Source organism: Lissotriton helveticus, chromosome 4_2 (genome assembly GCF_964261635.1).
Source record: "Lissotriton helveticus chromosome 4_2, aLisHel1.1, whole genome shotgun sequence".
NCBI classification, from domain to species: Eukaryota; Metazoa; Chordata; class Amphibia; order Caudata; family Salamandridae; genus Lissotriton; species Lissotriton helveticus.
This window is the reverse complement of record NC_136064.1, coordinates 91,473,786-91,500,466: the sequence shown is the minus strand read 5'-3', so window position 1 is coordinate 91,500,466 and position 26,681 is coordinate 91,473,786. Positions and strand designations below refer to the sequence as shown.

The following is a 26,681-nucleotide window of genomic DNA, read 5'->3' as shown; positions in this document are numbered from 1 at the left end:
TGACAGACTGCTGGAGAAACCTTTTAGACTCTTGATTGGCTGAGCTAAAATCAAGTATTTGTAAAATATGATCCACTTCAAATCTGCCAACGTCTTCTTCCCCACAATTAAATATTTAGTGAATCACTTTCTGAATTCTCATGCTCTCTTTTTAATAGCCATTTTACCCAAATAAACTACTTGAAGTGAACATCTCAAATATTAATTCTCAAAATAAGTAGAATTATCCATCTAGTCTTTCGTACACTATTTTCTGAAGAGTTCTGGTCTGTTTAGCTCGTATGAAGGCAACAAAATGTTTCACACTTCAGATCCGTGTCCTATGAAGATTATGTAGTTGCAGAACCTTTACTCAAAGAATGGAAATAGTATCGCTTACAACATCATTTAAAAAAAAAAAAACAATTATGCCTTTATTTTACATTGAAAGTAAGCCGAATCTCTTCTTTCTGAAAAACATCAACCATCGATCTTAATGATATCACAAATCTCAGAACAGATTTTCATTCTTTGCAACCTTGATGGTAACAGTGAGACAACTTCACTTAAATCGATAGGTTGAATAACATAGAAGCCCACTCACCGGACTGTTGGTGTTGCTGGACCTCTCTGTGACATTTTGCACTGTGGACACCAGCCCTTAAAGGATTGGCACCTTTCCTCTTCACAAGATATCCTTTTGCCACGCCTCCAGCCCATTGCATGCATTTTGGAGCCACCCTGGACCCTCCAGTGCTGCCAGCCAGGTCTTTTCCTACCAGTATCACTAGCATTCACCTCCCTTTTCAGAGTCCTGTCCTCCTCTGACACACTGGAGATGTGCTAGTTATGAAACTTATCTGCCATCACTGCTAACCACTCTGTGCTGGCTCCGGAGAGCTTTTTAGTGGGTGTCAATTTGCATTATAGTATATTTTCTACAATTGGTGGTGGGTAATCCGTCAATCACTGAGCAGCAATGGGCCGTGCTTGGAGATAACTGCTGATAATGATAATATTAACTTGATGATATAACCTTTAAAGAGAAAGAGACTTAAGGGCCTGAGTTCAGAAGCATAGCCAGCCCTAGCTGTCTAGTTGAGCAGAACATATGATCCAGGGTGGTCAGGATATGATTACCAAGATCCATTGGTGAAGATATTCTGAATTTGAAGAATAACATTTACAATTTAAATTCATGTAGGCAGCTCCACAGGTGAATAGACTGACTAATGGATGAACAGTGTGCATTGGGTGGTTCAGGACAAGCAGTTTTGAAAGTTATTTTGGTGTGCAGCCATGGGGTGCCTTGCATACCAGGCAAAGTGTTTCAAGGGATGCGTTTTCTTTTCATGCGAGCCAGTGGATCGATTTAAGGGCCGGTGTGGTTGTCATTTCAGAGGAAAGTGCAGGTGAGCCCTGTAGTTTTGAGAGCGATGAGAACACCGTACCTAAGCCATTAGTTGTCAAAGCACTTCCAGCTCAACAGCACGTTTGCTTCAACATGCATCTTAGAATCATTCTAATCACAATAGCTTAGGTATAGCACTCCGGTGTGTGCATAACACTGCATCATACCTGCAAATATTGTCAGAGAAGCCTTTGGAAAACAAAACTGCTTCGGCTGGACAATGGGAACCGAACACCCAGCCGAAAGCTAAACAGCGCAGTCATTCTACCATACTCTTACAATAATGCAAAGACCTTTTGGGGAATCATTTCACGTAAGCGAACGCTAATTGTTTGTGATCTCAGCTTCTAAGAAACAAATGGGTTCAAACCGCACACAGCAGTCAACAACTAATTAGTTTGAACCCCACAATCATACTGTATTGGAACCCAGATCAATAAAGCACTAGAGTCCCACACTGATGGTAGAAGGCACTGTATTAAGACCAATAACATTCCTTTGCCTCTAACTCAAACTCTACCCTTCTGTTACCATGCTATTTTCAGGACTGCATGGCTCTGGTTGTGGTCTCAGGATTCATGTTTGCTTAAAAATAACAAAATATTGATCACATTTGTAAACATGATTACATCTTCAACTTTCTCTTTATGGCCCAGGTTGGATGCATATCATTTAAACACACAAAAATAGGTATATTGGAAGAATGTTTTAGCAACTTTTTTCATAAACCACCTACTGTAGGAAATTGAAAAGACAGTTTTTTTGCATGCCATTACCATATAAAATATAACATTAGGAATGTAGCTGGAAAGAACATGTGACATTTCTTAAGGTTTTGTACCCTGAATTACTATTAGATTGCCATGTGTTGAGCATATGACCCATGTTCTTCTTGGCTGTGAGCTACCTGGCAGTCTCTGGCTGACGAATGTTGCATAGATGCTAAAGGAATACTATTGTATGCTCTTGGGAATGACCACCTCACACACATTGTACTGATAAACTCGCTTATGTTTTTAGAGAATTTACCACCCGGACTACAACAATGAACTAACTCAGTTTCTACCACGAACCATCACGCTGAAGAAGCCCCCAGGAACCCAGGTGAGAATTTTTCGTGTGGCATCTGTTTTTTTACATTACTAAAAATCTCACACAAACATGGGAGTTCTGATTTAAAGGAGTTGTTAAATACTCGATTAGGAAGAATTGGAGGCATAATTCTCAAAAGGCATTTTACAAAAAGGGAAATGGATCCTTTATTCTTGATGATGAGAAGGCCCTCGGCAGCGTAAAATGGGAGTGCTTGCTCGTGGTATTTGGATGAATTTTGGAGATTACTTCTGAAGCATTTTTACCACCTTCTCTACGGAGTCTAATAAAAAAATAAACATAAGTGGTTTTCTTTAAGGATGGTTTAAAGTTCTTATTTTCAGCTATCCCTGCTGTGATAATTTTAGACATTAATCGTGACTGATGCACCCTTCGAGTGAACACTGAGATAATTGCCATCATGATCTGGGAGAACTGACTAACACAACTAGTTTACCCACCTGAACATGATATTGTCTTGATTTTTCACATTCCATCTTTGTGTTCAGGGATCAAGGTTGCCTGTGATTGACCTGCCATTAATGAGTGTAGATGTTAAACCATGATTTCATTTATGAAAAAGAGAACATCAAATTGCAAACTTTGTACTATGGGGTATCCAAAATAATTTTTTTAACCAGTTTGGATGATCAAGTATTGGGCAAGCCAAGAGCCCGGTACAGTTGGTTATGCGTAAATTTAAAGAAATAAACAAATTGATGCATGCAAAAACAAGAGAGAACCTTTAAAATATGTATTTTCTTAACAGGAGTGCCCTAATTAGGTTTAGCTGTAACATTGTTCATCGACTTTTTACTTTCCCTAGGGTGCATGGTTGGTCGGTCCCACTGATGAAATGCCCTTGTGAAGGCTACTCAGTACAAAGCACTTTGCTCTGTTTTTATTAGGTCTTGCCTAGCGTTGCAGCGCGCATGCGCTGCTCGCTCTGCGAGACATATTGCGGTAGAGAAGATTTCAGAAGGGGACTTGAAGCCTCGCTCATCATTTTCATTGGCTGGCGTCATCGTTTATGCTAAACAGTGGCCTCTGACTGAAAATGAGGCTTTTTTGTTACCACCCTGTCTCCTTTTGGGACTGCCCGTCTGGACTGGATCGCTTGCTTAACGGCTGTGGTAAGGGTATTTCTTATCTAAAGGAGGCATGTAGTCACGGATCATGTTTCCGAATTGTGTTTTTTTTTTTTTCTAAATGTGATTGTCTGGCAGTGGCGACATTACAAAACAGCACAGCGCACAGTCAACACCGAAATAAAACGTTCACGCTACTGTATTTTTCCCTACCCTAAATCTAATGTTTAGTTTAAACCGATTTCGGTGCTGATATACATACACCATCTCCCCAACCAGTCACTGCTCAACTCCAGAGTCCAGTCTTCCTTTGTATTGAATGTGCGCCTCACACCTAATGCGGCCCTAGATGAAGGGCTTGCACCTCCTGGGGGGTCGAGGAGCACAGAAGTAATGTGCCACTTTTTGGCAGAGCCGCCCACCCTAATCCCGGCCCTCATGTCTCCAGTCCAACTCCACATTCTATATTTATCTCCCTCCTCCCTTCAAACTAACCAAGTTACCTAACTTATTCACTCACTGACTGACGCACACAGTTCTCACCAACAGGGAAATGGGATCCGATTTATAAAGACAAAATCAAGGAGTTGGGGGTAAAGGAGAGCCCTAATAAAGGAAGAGGCTGATGGGAGCAATCAACAATCAAGGAGAAAAACTTTTGTAGAGAAAATCGAAAGTTCAGAGATGGAGAAAAAGGGAAAGAAGGAATAACTGAAGGTAAAACACAGCTCATGGGGCAGCTCCTGCGCCCATCTATCAGCCGAGACAGTGATGTCTAAATAACACCTCCTTCTCCTGATCAATGTAATCCAATTCATGTTGCCAACGTGGTGTTTACCAGAAATAACTGCCCGGGCAGAGCCGGTGTGTTTGCAGTTTGGGGGTGCATGTGTGCTCAATGCGTCTCTGGACCCAGTCTTGGCGATCCCATATACTGAGTAAACTCCCAGTACTGAGTATGCACGACGTGACACGCTGAGTGCACACCACACCGTAACATGCAAACACTACCATAACATGCACACCCATCATAACATTCAGCAGCGTTCTAGCATGCACATATCACCCCAAAAATACGCAGATTACCCTATTATGCACACACCGTAATATACACACATTATCAAACGAGGGCAGCCGGTCCTGGGAGGGCTGACTTTACGAGCGCTTGGCAGTGTGCCCTGTGCCAGGGATCAGAGAGGCCCAGTTGGCTTGGCGAGGAAGGGAGGGCTGACTTCACGAGCGTATGGCAGTGTGTGGTGTGCTGTGCCAGAAACAAAAATGGCGACGGCCTGTCCACATTGGCCATCCTAAAAGTGGTCAAGGCAGTCACCGAGAAGCCCGCTTTCCAATCACGCGCCATCGTTTAACATAAACGATGACGCGTGCCAATTGGAAAGAGGGGCGGGCCTTTAAATGAGTTTGAAAAATGTATCAATAGCAAAAGGCACTCTCATGACGAGAGCAGCGCATGCGCACTGCTAATGCCAGGCGAGACCCAAAAATGGAGCCCTGTGTTTGGTTTGGAGAGGCCCATTTTTCCCATGAGCCCTCAAGCTCTTACGGGAGCATAAAGGCTCTTGCGGATCTTGCTATGATTTGCTTGTTGTTAGAGTTTTAGAAATAAAATGGCCGCCAATATTGACTGAAAAATTGCAGGTGTTGTGGAAATGAAGTAGATAAGCAATAAAAGGGGGCAGCTGAAGGGCATCCTGTACCCAGTGGCATATCAAAGGCCCCTGCAGTCCCCGCAGTGCGTGGGAGCCCCGACATCCAGGGCCTCCCCTCAGCCCAGCCCCTTGGCCTGAGAGCTCCAGAGTGAGTCCAAAGGGGGCCCCTAAATGTATTTTGCGTGGGCCCCTCAACGTTTGTTATGCAACTGCCTGTACCCATAGATTTGGAGAGGAGGGGTCGAAGGCATAAGTGCTGTGACATTTTTTACAATCTCTCAGGACACTCTCAGGATCGTGAATAGTGAAAGGAGTAGGTGAGTGCTCAATTCACTGTACTGGTTGAAATGCATATTGTGGCCCTTGTCATTCAGAGGGAGTGTGTAAGACATAAGTACTGTGATGAGTAGAAGGTTAATTCTTTCCTAAAAAAACAAGCATTTACAATGCAATAGGTCTCGCAATTACATTATTTTGAGCTATTGACATTGTAAATGACATTGTTTTTTTTTTTTATTTTGTTTATCTTCTGTAAAACATAAAAGGCATTTGCTATTGACTATTAACATTGCAAATGAAAATGCCTTTTATTTTTGTTTTTAAAGCATAAGTAAAGGGCATTGGTATTTATAATGCCAATAGCTGAAACTCGCGTAACTGCGAGTCCTATTGCATTGCAAATGCTTTTTTTAGAGGAATGCAAGGCAAAATTAGAGTGGTTTGGGGCACCAGTATTTCGAATGCATAAAGACTATGTGGTTAAGATTATAGATCAAGTGGGGTGCATTCCAACGATCAACTATAAAAAATGAGGGGGTACAGGTTACTGGTGACATTCACAAAAGAGCATAGAGCACCAATCAATCAGATTCCTGGGATGAATTTATGAATAAGTGCATTTTGAATTATGTGGAGTACCTAAATATATTTTCCGGATTAGAAGTGTTGTGTAACCTGAGGGATAGCTCTGCTGTGAGACTAAGGCAGGTGAGGGGAGCTGGACTAGGAGCATGCCTAATCCACTGGATAAAATGAGGAGGAGTAACCCGAGCGATAGCTCTGCTGTGAGCCTGTAAGTCTGGAGGAAGAGGCTGTGTAACCCGAGGATAGCTCTTCTGTGGGAGCCTGTAAGACTGGAGGAAGATGCTGTGTAACCTGAGAGATAGCTCTGCTGTGAGCTTGTAAGACTGGAGGAAGATGCTGTGTAACCTGAGAGATAGCTCTGCTGTGAGCTTGTAAGACTGGAGGAAGAGGCTGTGTAACCAGAGGGATAGCTCTGCTATGGGAGCCTGTAAGACTGGAGGAAGAGGCTGCGTAACAAGGTGGCAGGTACCACAGGCCCTTAGGAACAGACTTGAACCTGCGCCCCAGCTCGTCCACCTCGTTGTGGGCATTTGGCGGCGAAACTGATCAGTTCTGTATTGATGCTTTGGGTATTGGGTGATTATTGGTTGTGGATTAACCCTGGACTGGATAGTGAGTAACCCTGCACAGGTCTCTGCAGGCCACCAGATCACACAGTGAATCATCCATCCGCCCCTATCCCGCCCGAGACTGAGCATATCCGCTGCAGCACAAGTGATCTCTGTCCCCCTTTCCCCCACTGAATCACCACAGGAGCCTGGAGTTAGCCCTGGAGGTGCTGTGCATGGAGCACCGACGGAGCTGTGCACGGAGCAGCCGGGAGTGGTGTGGGGTTTAGGTGCACCAGCAGAGCTGTGCACGGAGTGCTGTCACTGAACAGCGGGAGTGCTATGCACGGAGCAGCGAGAGGGCTGCAGGTAATGCTCACGGTGCACCGGCAGAGGAGTGTACAGAGCAGCAGGGAGTGTTGTGGGGTTTAGGTGCATCGGCAGAGCTGTGCACGGAGTGCTGTTCATTTAACAGCTGGACTGCTGTGCTTGGAGCAGCGGGAGGGCTGCAGGGAATGCTCACGGTGCACCGGCAGAGCTGTCTGGGCCTCAGTGGGGGAGCGCTCCTCTTCCTTCTTTCTCTGCAATCTGTCACTTTCGTTTCTCTCACTTTTGGATCTTCATCGCTGTCCTGTAACTTTGTTGTCTCTTACATTTCGTTTCCCCTCTTCCTATTTCTCTATAGACTCCATGCCAGCTGAGCGGGCACGGTGAGGGGGTGGTGTGGGAGGTCACAGGAGGCTTGTCTGTGCTGGAATTCCAGAGATGGGTGCGAGAGGAGAGGGGAGTGCTCAGAACAGCTCCCTTGCTTCACGGCTGTACTGAATAATTTTCTTATCTGCTTGTTAACTAAACAAGCAGTTAAGAAAAGTCTTTACGGCAGCCATAAAGCAGGCTATCGTGTCCGGGGGGGGGGGGAGGGGCAGTACAAAAAGTGGACAGGATGGCACCCAAAAACCCTCTTTTCCAAAGGAAAGCCAACGTTTACCATAAACGCTGACGCTACCCAATGGAAAAGTGGGGCGGGGTTTAGAGTACCTTTTACAAATCTTGTTATTTACAAGATCTCTCGGAGAACGGAGCAGGGCTCTGCCCTGCCACGCCCAGCTGAGACCTAAAAACTGTTAATCCTGTCCTCTTTTCCAAGTCACTACCTCCCAGTCAGAAAGTGACAGACGCTACCTTCAGCTCAACAACCATAGGAAGAGTACAGTCGCTGGCCTCCAAATTCCACCCTGTGGAGAAGTAGGGCCACTTGATTTATTTTTTAGTTCAGGTATGACAGTGTGGCTAGCTGCCCGACCGAATGTTACCAAGTTGTTCAAATATATAGAGGGCTTTGTCTTCACCGAGTGGATAATTCATTTCTCAATTTGAGAGCCTGTTTGGTGTATCATCCCACCTCCTATGAAGTACTTTCATTAGGGACTCTTTTGCATCTCAGAAGTCCACTGAATCATCACACATGAATACTGCATCTCATTATATGCACTGTAAACAAAAAATCATATTTTTTGTTTGTTTTTCCTAGAATAGCATCCACTGTCAGAGTTCCAGTACATCATACTATGATCACTGAATTCTAGGAGACCCTGATTCTATACTGCCACCAGGGCTTTAAGTGGGCGGGGTTTCACCAGCAGTTTTTTAAAGGAGGCCTCGAAACGTATCTCTGTCGGGCTCAGTATTGTGCCCTGTCACAGGCGGTCTGTTTTTTTCCAGACTGCAGTGACAGCAGGCACATCGATGTGAGCCTGCTCACACTGCTCACTTCTCACTAGTGGAAAAGTTACGGCATCACGTCATGCCAGGTGTGCGTTGTAGTGGCAGGGAAATCCATTAAAGAGAGTCATTGTCAGCCGCAGTTGGTAATGGGTGTACCTGCAGGGTGGTGATGTGGGGAGGGGCAGGGGCAGAGTGGGGGGCAGTAATCTATGAATTACAGAGCTTTACAGGTAAGTAAACATTTAAATAAATAAAACGAATTTCGTTGTGTGCACGGCATCCCCAAATGCGATGCAGTGCGCGCAACGAAATTCGTTTTATTTATTTAAATGTTTACTTACCTGTAAAGCTCCGTAATCCATAGATTACTACCCCCCACCCTGCCCCTCCCCCTCCCCACGTCACCGCCCTGCAGGTACACCCATTACCGACCGCGTCTGGTCATTTTCTGTCTGGATTTCCCTTCTCTTTTTGAATCTCAGGAACAGCAAAATCGTTGTGGTGTCACCAGGGCGGTAAGTGGAAGCTTTTTCAATATTATATACAAGCCATAGTTGCTGCTTATTTATTTTATGCAACTAACAACAATTGACAAAGCCACTAGTCCTGACTTGCTGTAGGTATGCTGTTACTTGTATCATATATCTGGATGTAATGACAGAAACAGCAAAATACAAGTCGGCCACGCCCTTAATTGCATAGGCCCGCCCCTTTGGGAGACCCCCCCCGTTTTTTTCATCCCACTTAAAGCTCAGACTGCCACAGAATACTAATTTATACTGATTACTGTCCCCTTTTTTTGATGCCATACACTATCCTCAGTACATTGTTTATAACCCCAAACTACCATTCACAGCCCAAGAATACACTAGTCTTCACAAATTCGCATACTGTTGACCCCATAAGGAAATGCAGTGCACCCCAGGAGAGATCGACTGTACGCTGATCCAGAACCCCCTCTACTGTCCTCTTCCAGTACGCCCACCCCAAAACTCCTTCACTTAATCCAGGGCACCTTGTGAAGGTCAACGCTCCCTGCTTCCCCATAAAGCAAAACAATTAGGTCTGGCTTTACAATTTTAACTCATAAGAATACATTCATGTACAAATTCAGTTTGCATTCATTAGCATATTAAAGCCAGAGCTACTGGCTTTGTAAATGTCTGCTTATTCCATTACAAAGTAATGTGCCAATACAATTCAGTTAGCCGTGTCAAGCATAGTGACAGCTAGAATTCTGGAACAGGTCTAGGTATATCTAAAGCAAGCTAGACGTTACCCTCTTTGTAGTAAAAGCTTAAGCCCTCACTCTTCAACTGGCGCGAGCAGACTTGGTGTGAAAAGTACCTAGTGATATAAAGTCGTTCGTCGTGAAACATTTTGTGATTGAATAATGACAAATCCATCAGGAAGGAATTTTATCCACAGGTGGAATCGTGAGTCATATTGTTTAATAGTAGATCTCACATGCTATGTTTTGACTATAAAATGGAATAACTACTAGATAGACAAACGTAGTGACACATTTAAACTCGAATCCATAACCATTGGTGGTGGTAGCCAGGAAGCCTGGCAGTTTTAACTGCTGTAGGAAAAGCAGGTGTACCGGTATCGCTTAAAGAAAAAAAAAACAAGCTTGCCGTCAAAGTTTCCTTGTCTTTTGACACCGAGGCGTCCTACAAACACACAGAATGAGTTAATAAAAGCGTGCAGCTGTTTCCTAGAGCTGCTGCTGTGCATTGCACCTGGGAAGGCAGAGAAAAACTCCACTATCGGAAGTCCAATACTGAGCGCCCCTTCCGGGGCCCTCTTTTATGCTTACTTTGTCTGTTGGTTGGCCTGCTTCCAGAAACGCGCCTGGAAGGTCTGCCCGCCTGCCTAGTTCCGTCCTAGAGATTAGTATGCCCTGATGGGATGTCAAATGCTTCCTCGAGAGGTTGATCCGAGCTCGGCTGATGAATGGCTTGCATTTCGTCGTTCATAATTGGTTTACTTCTCTCCGAGTTCTGCTTCCTGTTTCCACTGCATTCCAAATGTAGCTGTTTATTATAGCGACAAGACACAGGATGCAGCTGGCACTGAACTATCCATCACCTATAAAAGAATCTCTTTAATTATGTCTAAAAATATGCTACAAATGTCGTAAACCTCTCAGACAGAAACGTTGATTATTGTGTTCAGAGCTGGTTCATTTTTGAACGTTGGTTTTTCGCTCTGCCTTTTTAAAACATCCATAATAAGGCAGAGGCGGCTGGTGGCTTTTAAAAGTGTTAGGCGTAAAATTTGATGACGAATTTGATGTATCAAGCGTGAGAAACAAGCGAAGTAAACTAACATAATGTGTATTTAATGGTGGACTCCCCGTAGAAGTTTTTACAACTAGAGAGCAAAATTGGAAATTTTAAAGAAAATGTTGTTAAAGAGTTTGGTTTAAGAACAGTAAGGTTTATAAAAGTATCCCCTTGAAAAATGTTAAAGCTTGAAAGAGTGCACCCTTTACAAAGATAGACACCAAGATAGTCTGCAATTTGGAGGAGTTTTACTGAAAATGAGAGGTGGAACGTGGCTAAAGTGGTAGGAGAATTTATCCCTATAAGAAAAATCCCCGCCGGGCCGCCGCGCTGCCTGCGACGACCCGGAAGCGGTTGGGAAGCCGGCCAATCACAGCGCGGCCCCAACCGGAAGTCCCGCCCCATCGCGGCGAGAGGGAGAGAGAGCTGCCCGAGGAGCCACGAAGGCTCCGCATTGAGTCCCGGTCCCGAGATGGGGGACTGGGTGAAGAGCGGGCGGGCGCATGGGGAAGGCGGGGCTCTCATGTGGTGAGAGAGCCCCGCAAAGCGCTACTGCCGCCCGAGATGCAGATCCGCCGCCGAGCACCGCCAGAACAGGTGAGTGTGTTGAGTGAGAGGAGGGGTGAGTGGGGGTGGGGTGTACGCGTGTGTGTGTGTCTGTTTGAGTGTGTTTGAGCGTGCGTCTGTCTGTCTGTCTGTGTGCGCGTGTGTCTGTTTAAGGGGGGGTGCGTGTGTATATGCAGTGTGTGTATGGCTTTTTTGTGCGCATGTGTGAGTGACGACGTGCGCGCTCACGAGGTACAATCTCGAAGAAAAAGCGCGTGGAAGATTGCTGTCCTCATTCCCCCAGAAGTAACAACATAAGTCGTCTCGCCCTAGACAGCAAAGCTTCGCTTTGCTTTCGTCTAGGCGAGACCTAAAAAATGAGACTTGCTGAATTGGTGAAACATAGGAAGGAGTTGGTGATCTGTGAATACACTTTGGTATGCACACTTGTCCCTGTAGGAAGGAATCTTAGTGGGGATCGTGTTCATCAGTCTACTATTTACGCACATGAGCTAGCGAAGAGTTGTGAGTAGAGTTTAGGCATTTCTAACAACCTAATATGCAGACCCATCATCCAAGAGTAGGGTCTCCGCGGAGAGGCCAGTCCCTCCCCACACCCTACTATGCACACCTGTCATCTGAGAGAGAGGCCTAAAAGGAGAAGCCAGTCCATCCCCCTCACCCTATTATGAGCACTCATCATCTGAGAGAGGGGTCTGAAATGAGAGTGCAGTTCCTCCCCAACCCCTACTACCCACACCCGTCATGAAAGAGAGCGGTCTGAAAGGAGAGGCCAGCCCTTGCCCACTCCATACTACACACACACACACCTGTCATACGAGAGAGAGGTCTGAAAGGCGGGGCTAGTTCATTCACATACCCTACAATGCACACCTGTCATATGACACTGAGGTCTGGAAGGAGAGGCCAGTCCCTCCCCACACCCTACTACACACACACTAACATTTGGGTTTTTTCAGTGAATTTCTAGGTTTAAAAAAAACCCATTAATTAACGTCTTGTTCTAGTTAGGTGTGATAAACAGATCTATTTCTATTTAAAGATAAACCCTAGAAATTCACTGGAGAAAACAAAGGTTATAGTAATGATATAGTTATGTTAATTTCTCACTGACCACATTAACATTTTGAATTTAAAAAAAAAACAAATTCAGCAGTTCTAGTTAACAGCTCCAACTGTAAATTGGGCCCCTCCATACACTGCCTTTGACCCCACGTATGACATCACTCATGGCATGTACTACGACATCATTCTCTGCAGAACTTTACTTCTGTTGAAGCCACTCACTAAGGGTGTGTAATAATTAAGGTTCAAATTATGTGCTAAAGTTTATCTAAATTATGTGGCAAGAAAGGCAAATTTTTCAGTAAATTTTGTCAAGTATTATTTAGATCCATTTGATATAGAAACTGAATTTTTGTTCAAATCTACAAATTGTGCGGTAAATTGATAATTGTCCTGTAAACACCGAAGCCACAGACTTTCATAGTTAAACTTACTTTTGCCATTTTCCATTTTAATAACCATATAATCATGAAAGATGAACAAAACCTAGACAGTCTAATTGAACTCACTTCCTATTCATCAGCTGCACTTTGAATAGATTAACTTTCCAGTCCAAAGTCAGAATGTGCTTTTTTTTTTTAACACGATTGGTGTTTTTCTAAAATCTTCCATTCTTAACTACATGATTAAAAAGTGTTTTGTTTCACAATAAGAAGGGGGATACTACCAACCTTACGAGATGGGAGGCCCTTAAGACCTCTGTTAGAGGAATCATACTTAAGATTTGTGCAGCCATGAACAAGGACGCCAACAATAACCTAACACGCCTAGAGCAAGTGATCTCAACACTTGAAAAGAGACACGTGATTTCTAAAGACCCTCAGACCCTAAATGACATGATGAGCAAAAAATATGAATATAACAAGATTATTAGTGAGAGAGCTGGAATCTGGCTTAAGAACCACAAAAACTTCAAATTATGCCAAACTAACAAAGCTGGTAAGAGCCTTGCATCTTATCTGAAATTTAAGTTGCAACGTACTGCTATTAAGTGCTTAGTAGATAAATCAGGGACGTCACACAATGATCCCACTAAAATTGCTGACATATTTAAAGATTTCTACAGCGACTTGTATAGTAAAAACAAAGAACTTAATAGCACTAAATTAAGCACATACCTGGGTAATTGTGCTCTCCCCTCCCTTTCGCTGCAAAAACAGGCGGGCCTTAACCTCCCCAAATCCGCTGCAGACATCGAACAAGCCATCAAAACTCTCAAAACCGGGAAAGCCCTGCGACCAGATGGGTTCAGCGCCATGTTTTACAAGAGATTCTCTTCAACCCTAGTAGAACCTTTCAAAGACGTATATATGGGCTTCACCAATAGCGGTCAAGTCACTGGTACCCCTGCAGAAGCAATTATCTCAGTAATTCCTAAGGAAAGGGAAGATCCAACATCCCCGAAGAATTACAGGCCGATATCGCTGATCAACCTTGACTGTAAAATTTATGCCATGATCCTGGCCAAACGAATTTAGAAAATCCTGCCCAAACTCATTCACCCATCACAGGTAGGGTTTCTTAAGAATAGACTGTCTAGCGACAACACCCGCATCCTAGCACACATAATAGAAAAGGCCAAGCTAATTACCTCCCCGACCGTTGCAGTAACATTAGATGCAGAAAAGGCCTTTGATAAGGTCGACCGGTCTTATTTGGAAGACACTCTGCATAAATTTAAGTTAGGAACAGACTTTATTCGTATGGTGATGGCCCTATATTCTATTCCATCAGCAAGAGTACGAGCAGGGGGATGCCTATCGTCACCCTTTAACCTGGAGCAAGGTACGAGACAGGGCTGCCCCCTATCTCCCTCCCTCTTTCTACTCACCATCGAGCCCTTCCTCTATTATCTTCGACATAATGACCATATTAAAGGTATTTGCTTTGATGATTATACAGTCAAAATTTCGGCCTATGCTGACAACGTCTTAGTAATATCTGAGAATGCAGTTTTAGCAATTCCAGCCCTGATGTCCTCTATTGCAGACTTTGCCGACGTGTCAGACTATAAGCTTAACAAGGACAAAACGGAGGTGAAACTCCTCAATAATATAGGTGATAGAAGCTTTATAGGTAACTCTGGCTTATTCTGGCAAACCTAAAGCTTTAAATATTTAGGAACAGATTTTGAAAAGGACCTAATTAGCACCCTCAAAATTAATGAGCATACCCTTCATAAAAAGATATCTTCTCTTTTGGACGGTTGGTCACCAACATTTTTGTTGTGGTGGAACAGAGCGGAACCTCTGAAGATGATGATCACACCTCTGATCAATTATCTTGTAAGTATGCTTCCTATGTTACTATCGGATGACTTCCTCACCAAAATACATAAGCTCTTCAATACTTTTTTATGGCAAGGCAAAAAACCAAGAATCTCCCTGAAGAAGCGCCAACTATCGAAAGATAAGGGAGGCATAGGTCTACCAAACTTCAGGTGCTACCAAACGGCATATTTATGCAAACAAGGTGTAAATTGGTTCCAACCTCAATCTGAATACATTCCTGTTTGGGTTCATGCCGAAAAGGCCATCATTAACAACCTACCACTACCAGCCTTAATGTCAATGGATATGGCAGCTTTTCCTCATTCCAGATACATATTTCTTAACACTAGAAGGGCCCTCCTAAACCTAGAGAGACACTCTATGGTTAAAATCAAAATAAGCAAATCCAACTTAACCTCGTTGTGGTTCAACCCAGCCATAAAGGAGGAAGGCAAACACCTCTACTGGGAGCAATGGTCTAAGAAGGGGTTGAACTTAGTGAAAGATCTTTATGAAGGGTCTTCGCCTTTACCTTTCGCCATCTTACACTCACGGTTCGATCTCCAACCTCTTGACTTTTATAAGTTCTTATGTCTTAAATCCTTTCTCTCTGCCAGAGCCATCTCTCCGAGCGATCCTACAATTTGTAACAAGCGGTTTCATCGCATGTCAATGGGTCACATGGTGTCTAGAATCTATAAAATCCTCTCCCCTAACCCCCAGAAGACGCATAGGAAGTGCGAGCTCGCTTGGGAAAACGAACATAATTCCTCTAAAATATCGTTTGGTTGGGATAAGATACACCTTACACCTTTTTCCATTAAAATATCACTGATACTCTCTCAAACTAAATGCATTCTGATAAATAGAACATATTGGTCACCGGAAAAACTCTACAAGCTTAAACTCCTTGATAACCCCCTGTGCTGGAATTGTAAAACTCATGTGGGGGACTTGGATCACATGTTCTTTAATTGCCCGATGCTCCAAACCTTTTGGGACAGGATTTATAACTACATTCAAAGAACCTTCCACTACCGACCTAGTAGGGAATTCGCATATGTTATGTTTGGGGCAATAGACACAAGAATAGTGAATGAACATGACCGTCACCTAATGGATCTCATGCTTACGCTTGCGTGTAAAGTCATCTTAAGCAAATGGAAAAGTGCATCGGATGTTTCTTTCAAGATATGGCAAGAATGGTTGGCCTCTTTAAGGGGCGCAGATAATGATGCACTCCACTCCTCACCGTGGCGAAAATCGCACGCCAAGCTCTGGAGTTCACTTGACTCTCTGGAACTTTGCTATGATCCTCCTTAGATTTGCACAGTGGTCATATCCTATTTCTATTTGGGGTGTTTTGTAAAGCGCATGGTGACGCAACAACGGCGTGTCCCCGCGCTAAGGAGCTACTTTCTTACTGGACCATACAGAAACGGCGCATCAACTAAGCAAATAGAGCAGTTTTGAGCTTGGCTCTAAAAATTGATTCAGATGGCTCAAGTCGAAGCGCCATGGGCAGCTTGTTCCATCTAGCGGCTGCAAGGCATCTGAAGGATCTTCCCCCCATCCGTGCTCTGGACACCTTAGGAACAACCAGGAGTCCAGAGCCGGAAGATCTCAGGGAGCGGGGAGGCTCATAAGGTGTCAAAAGTCCTTGTAAAGGGAGAGGGGATCTCCCATTAATGATCCGATGGCATGTGCAAAGTGCTTTAAATTCTACCCTGCTTCTGACCGGGAGCCAGTGCAGAGACCGGAGAGCCGCTGCAGAAGCAGCTCTTCTGGGTAGTCTAAGCACCAGTCGGGCAGCGGCGTTCTGTAGGACCTGTAAGCGGTTAAGGTTCTTCTCCAAGGTGCCTAAATAGAGAAGGTTGCCATAGTCCATCCTTGATGTGACTAGTGCATGTACCAAGGTCTGTCGGGCTCGCACAGGCAAGAACTTCAGCGTCTTCCTAAGGCTTTTAAGAATCCCAAAGCATAGTCCGACCACCTGGTTGATCTGAGGGCCAAAGGTGAGGGCGGCATCAAACTAGATGCCCAAATTCCTCGCTTTTTGGCACGGAATGGGTGTTGGGCCCAGGGAGGATGGCCACCATGCCGACGTCCACGCAGACTGGCAGCCCCCCACGACCAGCACCTCGGTCTTGCCCCCGTTGAGCTTGAGGCAATTGGCGGACATCCAGGCAGCAAGGTCTTGCATGCATGCTCTGAAGGTGTCCGCCGAAAGACCGGGTGCGCGCGATAGGGAGATAACCAACTGCGTGTCGTCGGCATACGACACCAAGCTGAGGCCGTGACTCTCTACTAAGGTGGCAATCGGAGCGACATAAAGATTGAAGAGTGTTGGACTCAGGGACGAGCCCTGCGGCACCCCCTGGTCCAAAGAAATTCGCTCCGAGTAGTAGTCACCCTGCCTCACTTGGAAACCTCGGCCAGTGAGAAATGAATAAATCCATTTCAACGCCGCCCCTTTCACCCCGATCTTGTCCAGACACTGTAGCAAGATGGAGTGTGCTACAGTGTCGAACGCAGCACTAAGGTCTAATAAAATTAGCGCCATTGTTTGTCCCTCGTCGGCACCCTGCCTGAGGGCTTCGGTAGCCCTCAGGAGGGCGGACTCCGTCGAATGACGGGGCCGAAACCCGAATTGGGTAGGATGAAGATGGTTGCCTTCCTCCATATATGCCATTAGCTGTTTATTTGCCACCTTCTCCGCTACCTTGGAGAGAGAGGGCAGCAAGGAGATGGGGCGTAGATTGTCCAAGTTCTCGAAGCTAATATTGGGCTTCTTGCGGAGGGGAAGCACCACAGCCTGTTTCCAATCGTCAGGTATTGAACTGGATCGGAAGGAAACATCCAGCACATGCCTGATGTAGGGTTCCAGGGTCTCCAGACTGTCACTCAATCTTTTAGGGGGTGCGGGATCTCGAGGGGAGCCTGATTTAACAGACCTACAGATTTTAATTAGCTCTTCCGGTAAAGGGGTGATAAAGTTAAGTAACCGATTACGATCATCTTCCTCTACTGCTAAATCTGTTGGCTCTTCCGCTGCATGAGGTATTTCAGGGAAGGCGGCGTAGATTTTCGACACTTTGTCTCCGAAATAAGTAGCGATGCGGTTGCATGCTGCTACTGAGTGATCTTTATCTAGACTTGCAGTTTTGGGGGTGGCTAGAGACTTATATATGCTAAACAGTTCCTTAGCGGAATTCTCTGCCCTCTGGATTCTGTCTGCATAGTATTTGGCTTTTTCAATACGGATTCTGTTATGATAGATGCGTCTCTTGATATGGTAGACTTCTTTCATCGAACCCTCCACTACTGTATAACACGCTCCTGTCACCTAAGAGCACACCATAGATGCTTTTACCCCACTGTTACGTTTTAGAGTACATAACATGACTTTATGTTAGCTGCTCTTTCCGTTCACATATCAATTTCGTACTTCTTTCTTTCTTCTTCTTCTTCTACATCTCCCTTCTTCTCTCTCTTTCCTCTTTTTCCTCTTCTCTTTTCTTTCTCCTTTCTTTTCCAAGTTCACTCCTATTGCAACCATCCTTTTGATCAATAATTGCATATTTGTGAATATTGTTCATTGTTTCATCGATAGAGAATCATTTGTTAAATGGTCTTGATGCTCTTTACTTAAATTGTGAAACTCAGGGTGCATTGGCTCATGAATGTAATTAAGTGTATGTTTTTGTTTTCGATTTTTTAAAATCCTGCTTCTCTTAATAAAAAAGATTTGAAATGAAAACAAAGTGTTTTGTTTCTTTTTACTGCAGTCAACGAAATAGTATGGGGCTGCCTTTAGCACACTATTTTGTATAAACATTTCCATTCTTTTCAAGCAGATTACCCTTCAATGAGCATCTAGATATCTGTCTCTCCTCACTTCAGACTGTTATCCTTGTGTTAACTGTACACTCAACATATTGCAGATGTCCTTTTGTAGAGCATTTATGTTTTAGGTGTTATTCCTGCCAAATAGATATTGAGGTACTGCCTGTTATGCAAATTCATGGGAATCTGGGAATAATCCATGTTGTGTTTTTCTTTTCCAGCTGGGATTCAACATCCGAGGCGGGAAGGCGTCTCAGCTGGGCATCTTCATCTCCAAGGTTAGTCTGCTCTGGTGTACCTGCATGCTTCGTCCTCTGTCGTCTCTGAATGCACTGGATATTCCAGTGCCCTTCCTTACCACCTCAACCAACCTCTGGTCTGGTAACAACACGCGCCAGTGCACCCACCCCATTAAAATACCCTTGCCATTTGCCCCCACTCGGTGGTCTGCCGGTGCAGGTCAGCGCTACTCTTCAACTCTCATGCTGCGCTGCTATGGGGGCTTGTCGCAAAGCCCAACTAGTGCTAGTCTGTCTGGAGAACCACCCGCAGCTCCACCAGTGCACATTAGACCTCTCCTCAGCACCCCCCCATGAGAGTGAGCACCGTCCACAGTTCTACGAGTGCACACCAGCCTTCTCGTGTGCACCTGCCTTGAGAAGGAGAATGGTCCACAGTTCAACCAGTGCCATCTCCGCCCTCTTCTCGGCGCCCTCCCTTTAGAGTGAGAACCACCCGCAGCTCTACCAGTGCACATCAGCCTTCTCGTGTGCACCCGCCTTGAGAGTGAGAACCACCCGCAGCTCTACCGGGGCACCTCAGCCCTCTCGTGTGCACCAGCCTTGAGTGAGAACCGCCTGTAGCTCTACCAGTGCACATCAGCCCTCTCCTCAGCACCCTCCTTGAGAAGGAGAATGGTCCACAGTTCAACCAGTGCCATCTCTGCCCCCCCCTTTAGAGTGAGAACCCCCCCGCAGCTCTGCCAGTGCACATCAGCCTTCTCGTGTGCACCCGCCTTGAGAGTGAGAACCACCCGCAGCTCTACCGGGGCACCTCAGCCCTCTCGTGTGCACCAGCCTTGAGAGTGAGAACCGCCTGTAGCTCTACCAGTGCACATCAGCCCTCTCCTCAGCACCCTCCTTGAGAAGGAGAATGGTCCACAGTTCAACCAGTGCCATCTCTGCCCCCCCCTTTAGAGTGAGAACCCCCCCGCAGCTCTGCCAGTGCACATCAGCCTTCTCGTGTGCACCCGCCTTGAGTGAGAACCACCCGCAGCTCTACCAGTGCACACCAGCCTTCTCGTATGCACTCCCCCTTGAGAGTGAGACCGCCCGCAGCTCTACCAGTGCACATCAGCCTTCTCGTATGCACTCCCCCTTGAGAGTGAGACCGCCCGCAGCTCTACCAGTGCACACCAGCCTTCTCGTATGCACTCCCCCTTGAGAGTGAGACCGCCCGCAGCTCTACCAGTGCACATCAGCCTTCTCGTGTGCACTCGCCTTGAGAGAGAACCGCCCGCAGCTCTACCAGTGCACATCAGCCTTCTTGTGTGCATCCGCCTTGAGAGAGAACCACCCGCAGCTCTACCAGTGCACACCAGCCTTCTCGTATGCACTCCCCCTTGAGAGTGAGACCGCCCGCAGCTCTACCAGTGCACATCAGCCTTCTCGTGTGCACCCGCCTTGAGAGTGAGAAGCACCCGCAGCTCTACCAGTGCACACCAGCCTTCTCGTGTGCACCTGCCTTGAGAAGGAGAATGGTCCACAGTTCAACCAGTGCCATCTCCGCCCTCTTCTCGGCGCCCCCCCTTTAGAGTGAGAACCACCCGTAGCTCTACCAGTGCACACCAGCCTTCTCGTGTGCACCCGCCTTGAGAGTGAGAACCACCCGCAGCTGTACTGGGGCACCTCAGCCCTCTCGTGTGCACCCGCCTTGAGAGTGATAACCGCCTGTAGCTCTACCAGTGCACATCAGCCCTCTCCTCAGCACCCTCCTTGAGAAGGAGAATGGTCCACAGTTCAACCAGTGCCATCTCTGCCCCCCCCTTTAGAGTGAAAACCCCCCCGCAGCTCTGCCAGTGCACATCAGCCTTCTTGTGTGCATCCGCCTTGAGAGAGAACCACCCGCAGCTCTACCAGTACATCTCAGCCCTCTCTTCAGCACCCTCTTGAGTGAGAACAGTCCACTGTTCAACCAGTGCATCTCAGCCCTCTCCTCAGCGCCCCCCCTTGAGTGTGAGAACCTACTGCAGCACTACCAGTGCACATCAGCCCTCTCCTCAGCACCCTCCTTGAGAAGGAGAATGGTCCACAGTTCAACCTGTGCCATCTCCGCCCCCCCCCCCCTTTAGAGTGAGAACCCCCCCCCCGCAGCTCTACCAGTGCACATCATTCCTAAGGTCCAGGAATTCCAGGCAGTACTATATAGGAGCCTAGAGAGAAGACCAGATGTGAGGGCAAAAAACTGAGTGCCGCAGGTAATGCCAAGCAATGTGCAGAACATTATTCATGATTTGATATGTCCCAAGACCACGTAGATGCAAACTCTGGGAATCCCTCCGGAAGGGCCACAGTTGCAAGAGAGGTTATGATTGCAAGGGAGGATGGCACCAGAATTTGTGTGCCACCAAGGTTATGAAAACATTTACAAATTTGAGTCCAACAAAGCACCAAGCAGACATGGCTTGCTTGCATCTGGGTGCACACATGGCCTTGTACAGCTGCTTCAGGTAATTCTGTGGAGCTCAGGAAAAACATGAGGGCCTACAGGAAGATCCTGGAAGGAGTAGTGCCAGGTGGGATTAAGAGTGCTCCAGAAGCCACCACAACAGCAGTGTGCTTCTGGTGCCTTGGGTATGAGATGGAAAGAGGAGTCCATGTGGAGCTGTAACCCTCTGCTAGACGAGGAGATATCCCCCCCCCCCGGTCAGATAATGCCCCCCCCCCGTCAGATAATGCCCCCCCCCCACTCCCCCCCCCCCCCCCTCCATCAGATGCCACATGGGCCATCACTAAAGCTCTGCATCACTGGTGGTCCGGGCGCAGTGTTACCAGCTGTGTGCATGCACCAGTGAGTCTGGCTTGTGAGCCTGGACCTAGATTTACAAATCCAACTATGGGGTGTGTGAAGGTGGCTCTTAGGTTTCTGGAGAAACACTGGGAATATTGGGAAGAGGAGAAAACAGCCCTGCCTGTAAGTTAGAGATGAAAAGTAAAGATGCAGCAAGGCAGAGCATCGCCCAGAGCTACTGGCCCCCATCATTAGTGAACCCAACACAGTCCAGAAAGGGGGAGGAAGTATGCAGGATACTCTGGCATGGCCTGACATTGGTCAGACTAAGTTAGAGTTGGAGAAGTTGTTTAGTAACAGGAGACAGTGATGAAAGAACAGGTTGATCGTGGTGGTGGCACAGCAACTCAAACTGGCTAATGACAAATGCACCCAACCATTAGCTCCATCTAAAAACCACGGGGACTCCCAGCATAGCGGCAAAGCAATGCCGGCGGTTGAATGTCCTACCAAGTTATACATTTCATTTGAGTTTTATATAGCACAAAGTAAACTCTGCGGCCATCAGAGAAATTTACATATGAAAAGTTACAATACATAAACAGTTTATGGTGATTACAATTACAATGTGCTAATCACAGGTTGCAAATATAGGTTTCAGTACAACAAGTTATTAGTGGTAGGTAGGTGAGTTCATCCAGGCCAGAACTAGTCGGAAGTAGTCTGCTCCATTGCTAGGCGGGATTCCCTTAGTCTTAAGGCGCTGCCAGTCCTAACCAGGCTTATCCAACACCCAGGTGTGATGTGGTCTAGGCAGGAGGCCAGTGGAGTCCCACATCAGTGGTTTTGTGCCATCCTGTAAGGTGATACTTAAGTAAAACTGAAATTCCCTGCGTTGACCAGTTCTGTAAACCACAGCTTGTACACCTAGCATCTACCGCCCCGCACCAGAAATACAGTGCGCACGACCCCACCCTTGGTTTTGCAAATGACCTTACCAACAACAGAGATGATCTGATTAGTGACATGGCATACCACTTGCCATTCACATTACAAATTTCACAAATAACTGATGGGCTTGCAGCAACTTTGTTTTCACTGGGATTTATGTATTGATTTTTACAATATATAGTCATGTAATTTTTTTAATAAAAAGCAGCGCAGCAGGAATTATGAAGTAACTAAAGACCAGATTCAAATTTCAGAGACATTTTGATTACATTAGGGCCACAAACATGATTGGCCCGGTGAAGGGTGGAATAGTCATGGCCCGGTATATTCTGACACTGCAGAGATTAGAATTTATCAGGATCAATGAAACAGAAAATGTTTTCCAAATGGTCATTGATGGTTTTAATAGCCCCATTTGGAGGAGTCACGGTAGCGGTTGGCGACTGCACGTCTGTTAAAAGGTAATAGAAGACCATCCTTCTCACATCTGAGAATCTTATGACCGCAAGGATATATAATACGTTCATAGTAAGAGGAACGTCAGAACAGCATAAGGCCCAAAGCAAGAAAGAGCTGGAACCTTCGTGAGCAAACATATGGGATAGAAGACATACCCTATAGGCCCTACAGAGATTCCTTCAGTTGATACAATGAGAGGAACCTGTTGAGATACACATTTACGTAAAGACAAGGCCCCCCAGCCCATAGTGACAGTAGCCACACAGAAGATATAAAATCTCATAAGGTCCTGCCCCTTGCCTGTACAGACCTGGTTGGAGCGTTCTCTCGAGATTTCCCAAACTCTCTACCCGTCATAAATAATTAAATGCAAATCTTATGGTCCTGATAAAGATGGAGACCATTGATATAGTCCATTGAAACGTACGTCGGCCAGAGAGTGTGACACCCCAGACTTCAGCACAGCAAACTAGGGTGGATGATGCCACCCCACTCTTTATCCATCTGTGCATGCAGTGTTGGTCAGGGGAGCAGTATTTTATTTGATAAAGTTTTATATAGCGCGGAACAAGATTCCGAAGGATGGTAGTGATAGTATGCTAGTGATATGGTTGTGGTGTATTTGAATGAGGTATGAGTGCAGGGGATTGTAAAAGTTTTTTTTTGCTTTATTCATTCTGTACAGTAATAGTTTGCATATTTAGAAATATAAATATGAAATTGTGATTGTTGCACAAAATGAAATGTTTACTGAAATTTAATTTCTATATTTTGATAATGTTTTCAAAATATTTATAAAATATAAAAGGGAAAAAACTTGAATAAAATATGAAATAATAACTATTAAAGTTGGTGTGTGGAGAGTAAGGGAGCAAGGGACTCACGTCTGAGCATACCCTGCCATACCCCCTTTTGTACCGCTTTTGGCCGCCATAAGTGTGGCAGGGTATGCTCAGACGTGAGTCCCTTGCTCACTTTGCCACTGGATTCAAGCAAGCCGGGCTGAAGACGGCTGTAATGCCAGAAACCGGTCCTCGGAAGCTTGTTTCCGGTCCAGGGAAGACATGGCTTGGCAGTTCGGGCTGTACTGTTCCCATGAGGCACAGGGTCAGACTGATTTGCATATGGCCATGTCTGAACTGGGGAGCCAGAGTGGGCTAAAGAACGGTGATGGATTAAACCCAGATCAGTTGACTGGGGTTGAGTGGTTGATTGATTCAGATGCTCCGTCCATCACCACCCCCTTTTGTACCGCTTGAGAAGTATCCCATCCCAGGAAGGGGAGGGGGAGAGGGAATGGAGCCCCACTTAACAAGTATCCCATACCAAGGGTGGGGCGAGAAGGTACTGTAGCCCAGCGTAGGAAGGGATTCATCTCCGGTTTGGTGGGGGGGAAGAGGGGGAACTAGAGCCCTGCTTAAGAAGTATCACCTCTCACCCCATCCCAGGGGTGGGGTGAGAGGGAACTGGAACCCCGCTGAAGAAGTATCCTGTCCCAAGGGTGGGGCGAGAGGCAACTGGAACCCTATCTTAGCAGGCATTCAGCTTGGAGGTGGGAGGCTGGATTGTAGCCCTCCTTAAGAATGTTTCATCTCCAGGGTGGGGGCGTTTCATGGTCCGTGCTGTATCCTCTATGACTGCATCCTTATAACTAGCACACCATTCATCTGTCAGTCTGTAAGGTTGTCAGTACAGTTGTGTGCACACTGTTTCTGGCCGGTCTTTTTACTCTTATTTTATATGGCTTCTTTTCTTTCTCTCCCACAAATGTGTCCAGTATCTGGGCCATTGTAGAGCTTCAAGCACTGCGTGGCCAGCGCCTCGAGACCCTCACGGGTGATGTGCAGCGCTATATAAGTGATTGGTTCATTTGTGTTTGGCACCAGAGCTCAGCTGTCAGCATGCTGTTCTCCATATTATCACCAGTCCCTTGCTCTGTTGGTATTCTGGTGCTTGTGATCACAGAGGGTGCTATAACTATCCTGTAACCTCTTTCTCTGGACTGTTCTCAGGTGATTCCAGATTCTGACGCCCACCGCGCCGGCCTGCAAGAGGGGGACCAGGTGCTGTCTGTGAATGAGGTGGATTTTCAAGATATCGAACACACCAAGGTGAATGTTGGCGCTTCCTTCATTAACTGTACCTATGTTGCTAAATTCAATGTTCCCATGGTGTACCGCCAGCTTCCAGTATGTGCCATAAGATACACAAGGATAACTTAACCGCTCCTTCTGTGTGCTGCTGGAGCGCACCATCTGAATTTGTCTTTATTATTCTGCCTCTTGCAGGGTCGCCTGTCTTTCAGTGGGCCTCTGTAAACGCTTCTGCAAAGGCTTGTGACTGGTCACTGCAGACCTTTCATGCTCCCAGTCCATCTTGAGCATCAGCATCTCTAGTGGATGGCCCATGAACACCTTGACCAGCGTCCAGGGCAGTGTCTCCAATGCAGCGTACCAGGGCGAGACAGCCAAGTGAAGCCTCTTGGGTTTCTAAGTGGACGCTGCTACCCTTTACCACTCGCTCTTCTTGGACCCCACGAAGGAAGACATGGGCCGTCAGTATGGGCCAAATGAGAGTTTGGATTCTTTCTTTGAAACCCTCAGACCATAAATGGTTGGGGATTCATCTGAGCTGGAAACTTGTGTTGCTGCATTTCTTCCTCTCTTTTATACAAATCGTGCAGTCTTTGCTGGACTTACTGCATTTTAATAATTTTTATTTTTTAATAAATTTAAGCCTGGTGCTTACATAAAATCAGCCGATCTATCTGGGCCTGGGTGAGAATGATTTGGCCAAGACAGCATTTCTTGTCAGTGTATAAAAAACAAATATCAGCTGGTGTCCTCGCTTCCTTAATATTTATCCAAAAATGGGCAATCTCTTTGATATCGAAGGTGGGAACCACTATCAAGATGGTGGTGCAGGTAACACTCATCAGCTGTGTGAGCATGAGTTATAGGAAGGCTGTCCTGTGGCACATGAACAGTAGGGAGTCTGTGGCGTTCATCTGGCAGGAGAAGATGACGTGTGTGCTTTCTGCCAATAGGTATTAGGAGAAACCAAAAGAAGATGACTTGGATAGGGTGCTTTCAGACTAAGAGGGCGCCAAGGTCTGAACCCTGCATTATCATTGGCCTCTGTGGGAAGGACGTGTGTCAGTGAGAAGTTGGAGGATCACCAGGTGACAGCAGTGCTTAATTTGAGCTGGTGTTTGGCACGGACACTTAATTGTCAACACTGGCACTTGTGACAGTCTGGCACCAGGTGGTGCTGTCTGGCTAATTTAGGGATGAACGCAACAACAGTTATTTATTAATTCAATAAACATTAGACTCTTACCTGCCGCCCAAGCCATTCTTATAGCTTTAAGGGCCTGAATCAGTCAGAATTGTCGCACTTGTAGAAGTGTGATGGTTAGTAGTTGTGTTACTATCATTGGCAGGACAGCGGGGGCAATGTGTGGTGCAAGCTGCAGTGGCCTCTTGAGAGTGCAGGCACAATTAAAAAAAATTCTTATTTAACAAATTAAGCGCTGGAGGGAACCTGCTGTAATGAGCTGTCCTCGTGATATCCAGGAGATAGGGTAGACTTAGTGTTAGGTTGTCAGCTGTGTCGAAAGTAGCAGAGGGATTCAGGATACGTTCTGGAGGATGCGTTGATTAAATTAAAGATGTTAGGGGCATGTTGGCTCTCCTCCAGGCTGTCCTTTGCATCTCTATTTTTCTTTTTGTAATCTTATTTTTGTTTGTTCTTTTTGTAGGCAGTGGAAATATTGAAGACCGCCCGGGAGATTGTTATGAGAGTTCGCTTCTTCCCTTACAGTGAGTATCTCGCTCTTGAGGCCTGTTT

At 46.0% G+C, this 26,681-nt stretch overlaps 1 protein-coding gene across 2 annotated transcripts in view; it reads left to right on the top strand.

Moving 5' to 3' along the window:
• The window catches only part of PDZD11 (PDZ domain containing 11), a 60,008-nt gene that overhangs the window by 27,109 nt on the left and 6,218 nt on the right, over positions 1-26,681 (top strand). For both annotated transcript variants that reach the window (XM_078640175.1, XM_078640176.1), the window contains exons 3-6: positions 2,411-2,494; positions 18,635-18,691; positions 24,845-24,943; positions 26,593-26,653. In XM_078640175.1, coding sequence (XP_078496301.1) covers positions 2,411-2,494; positions 18,635-18,691; positions 24,845-24,943; positions 26,593-26,653 — 301 coding nt within the window. The remainder of the gene's footprint in view (positions 1-2,410; positions 2,495-18,634; positions 18,692-24,844; positions 24,944-26,592; positions 26,654-26,681) is intronic.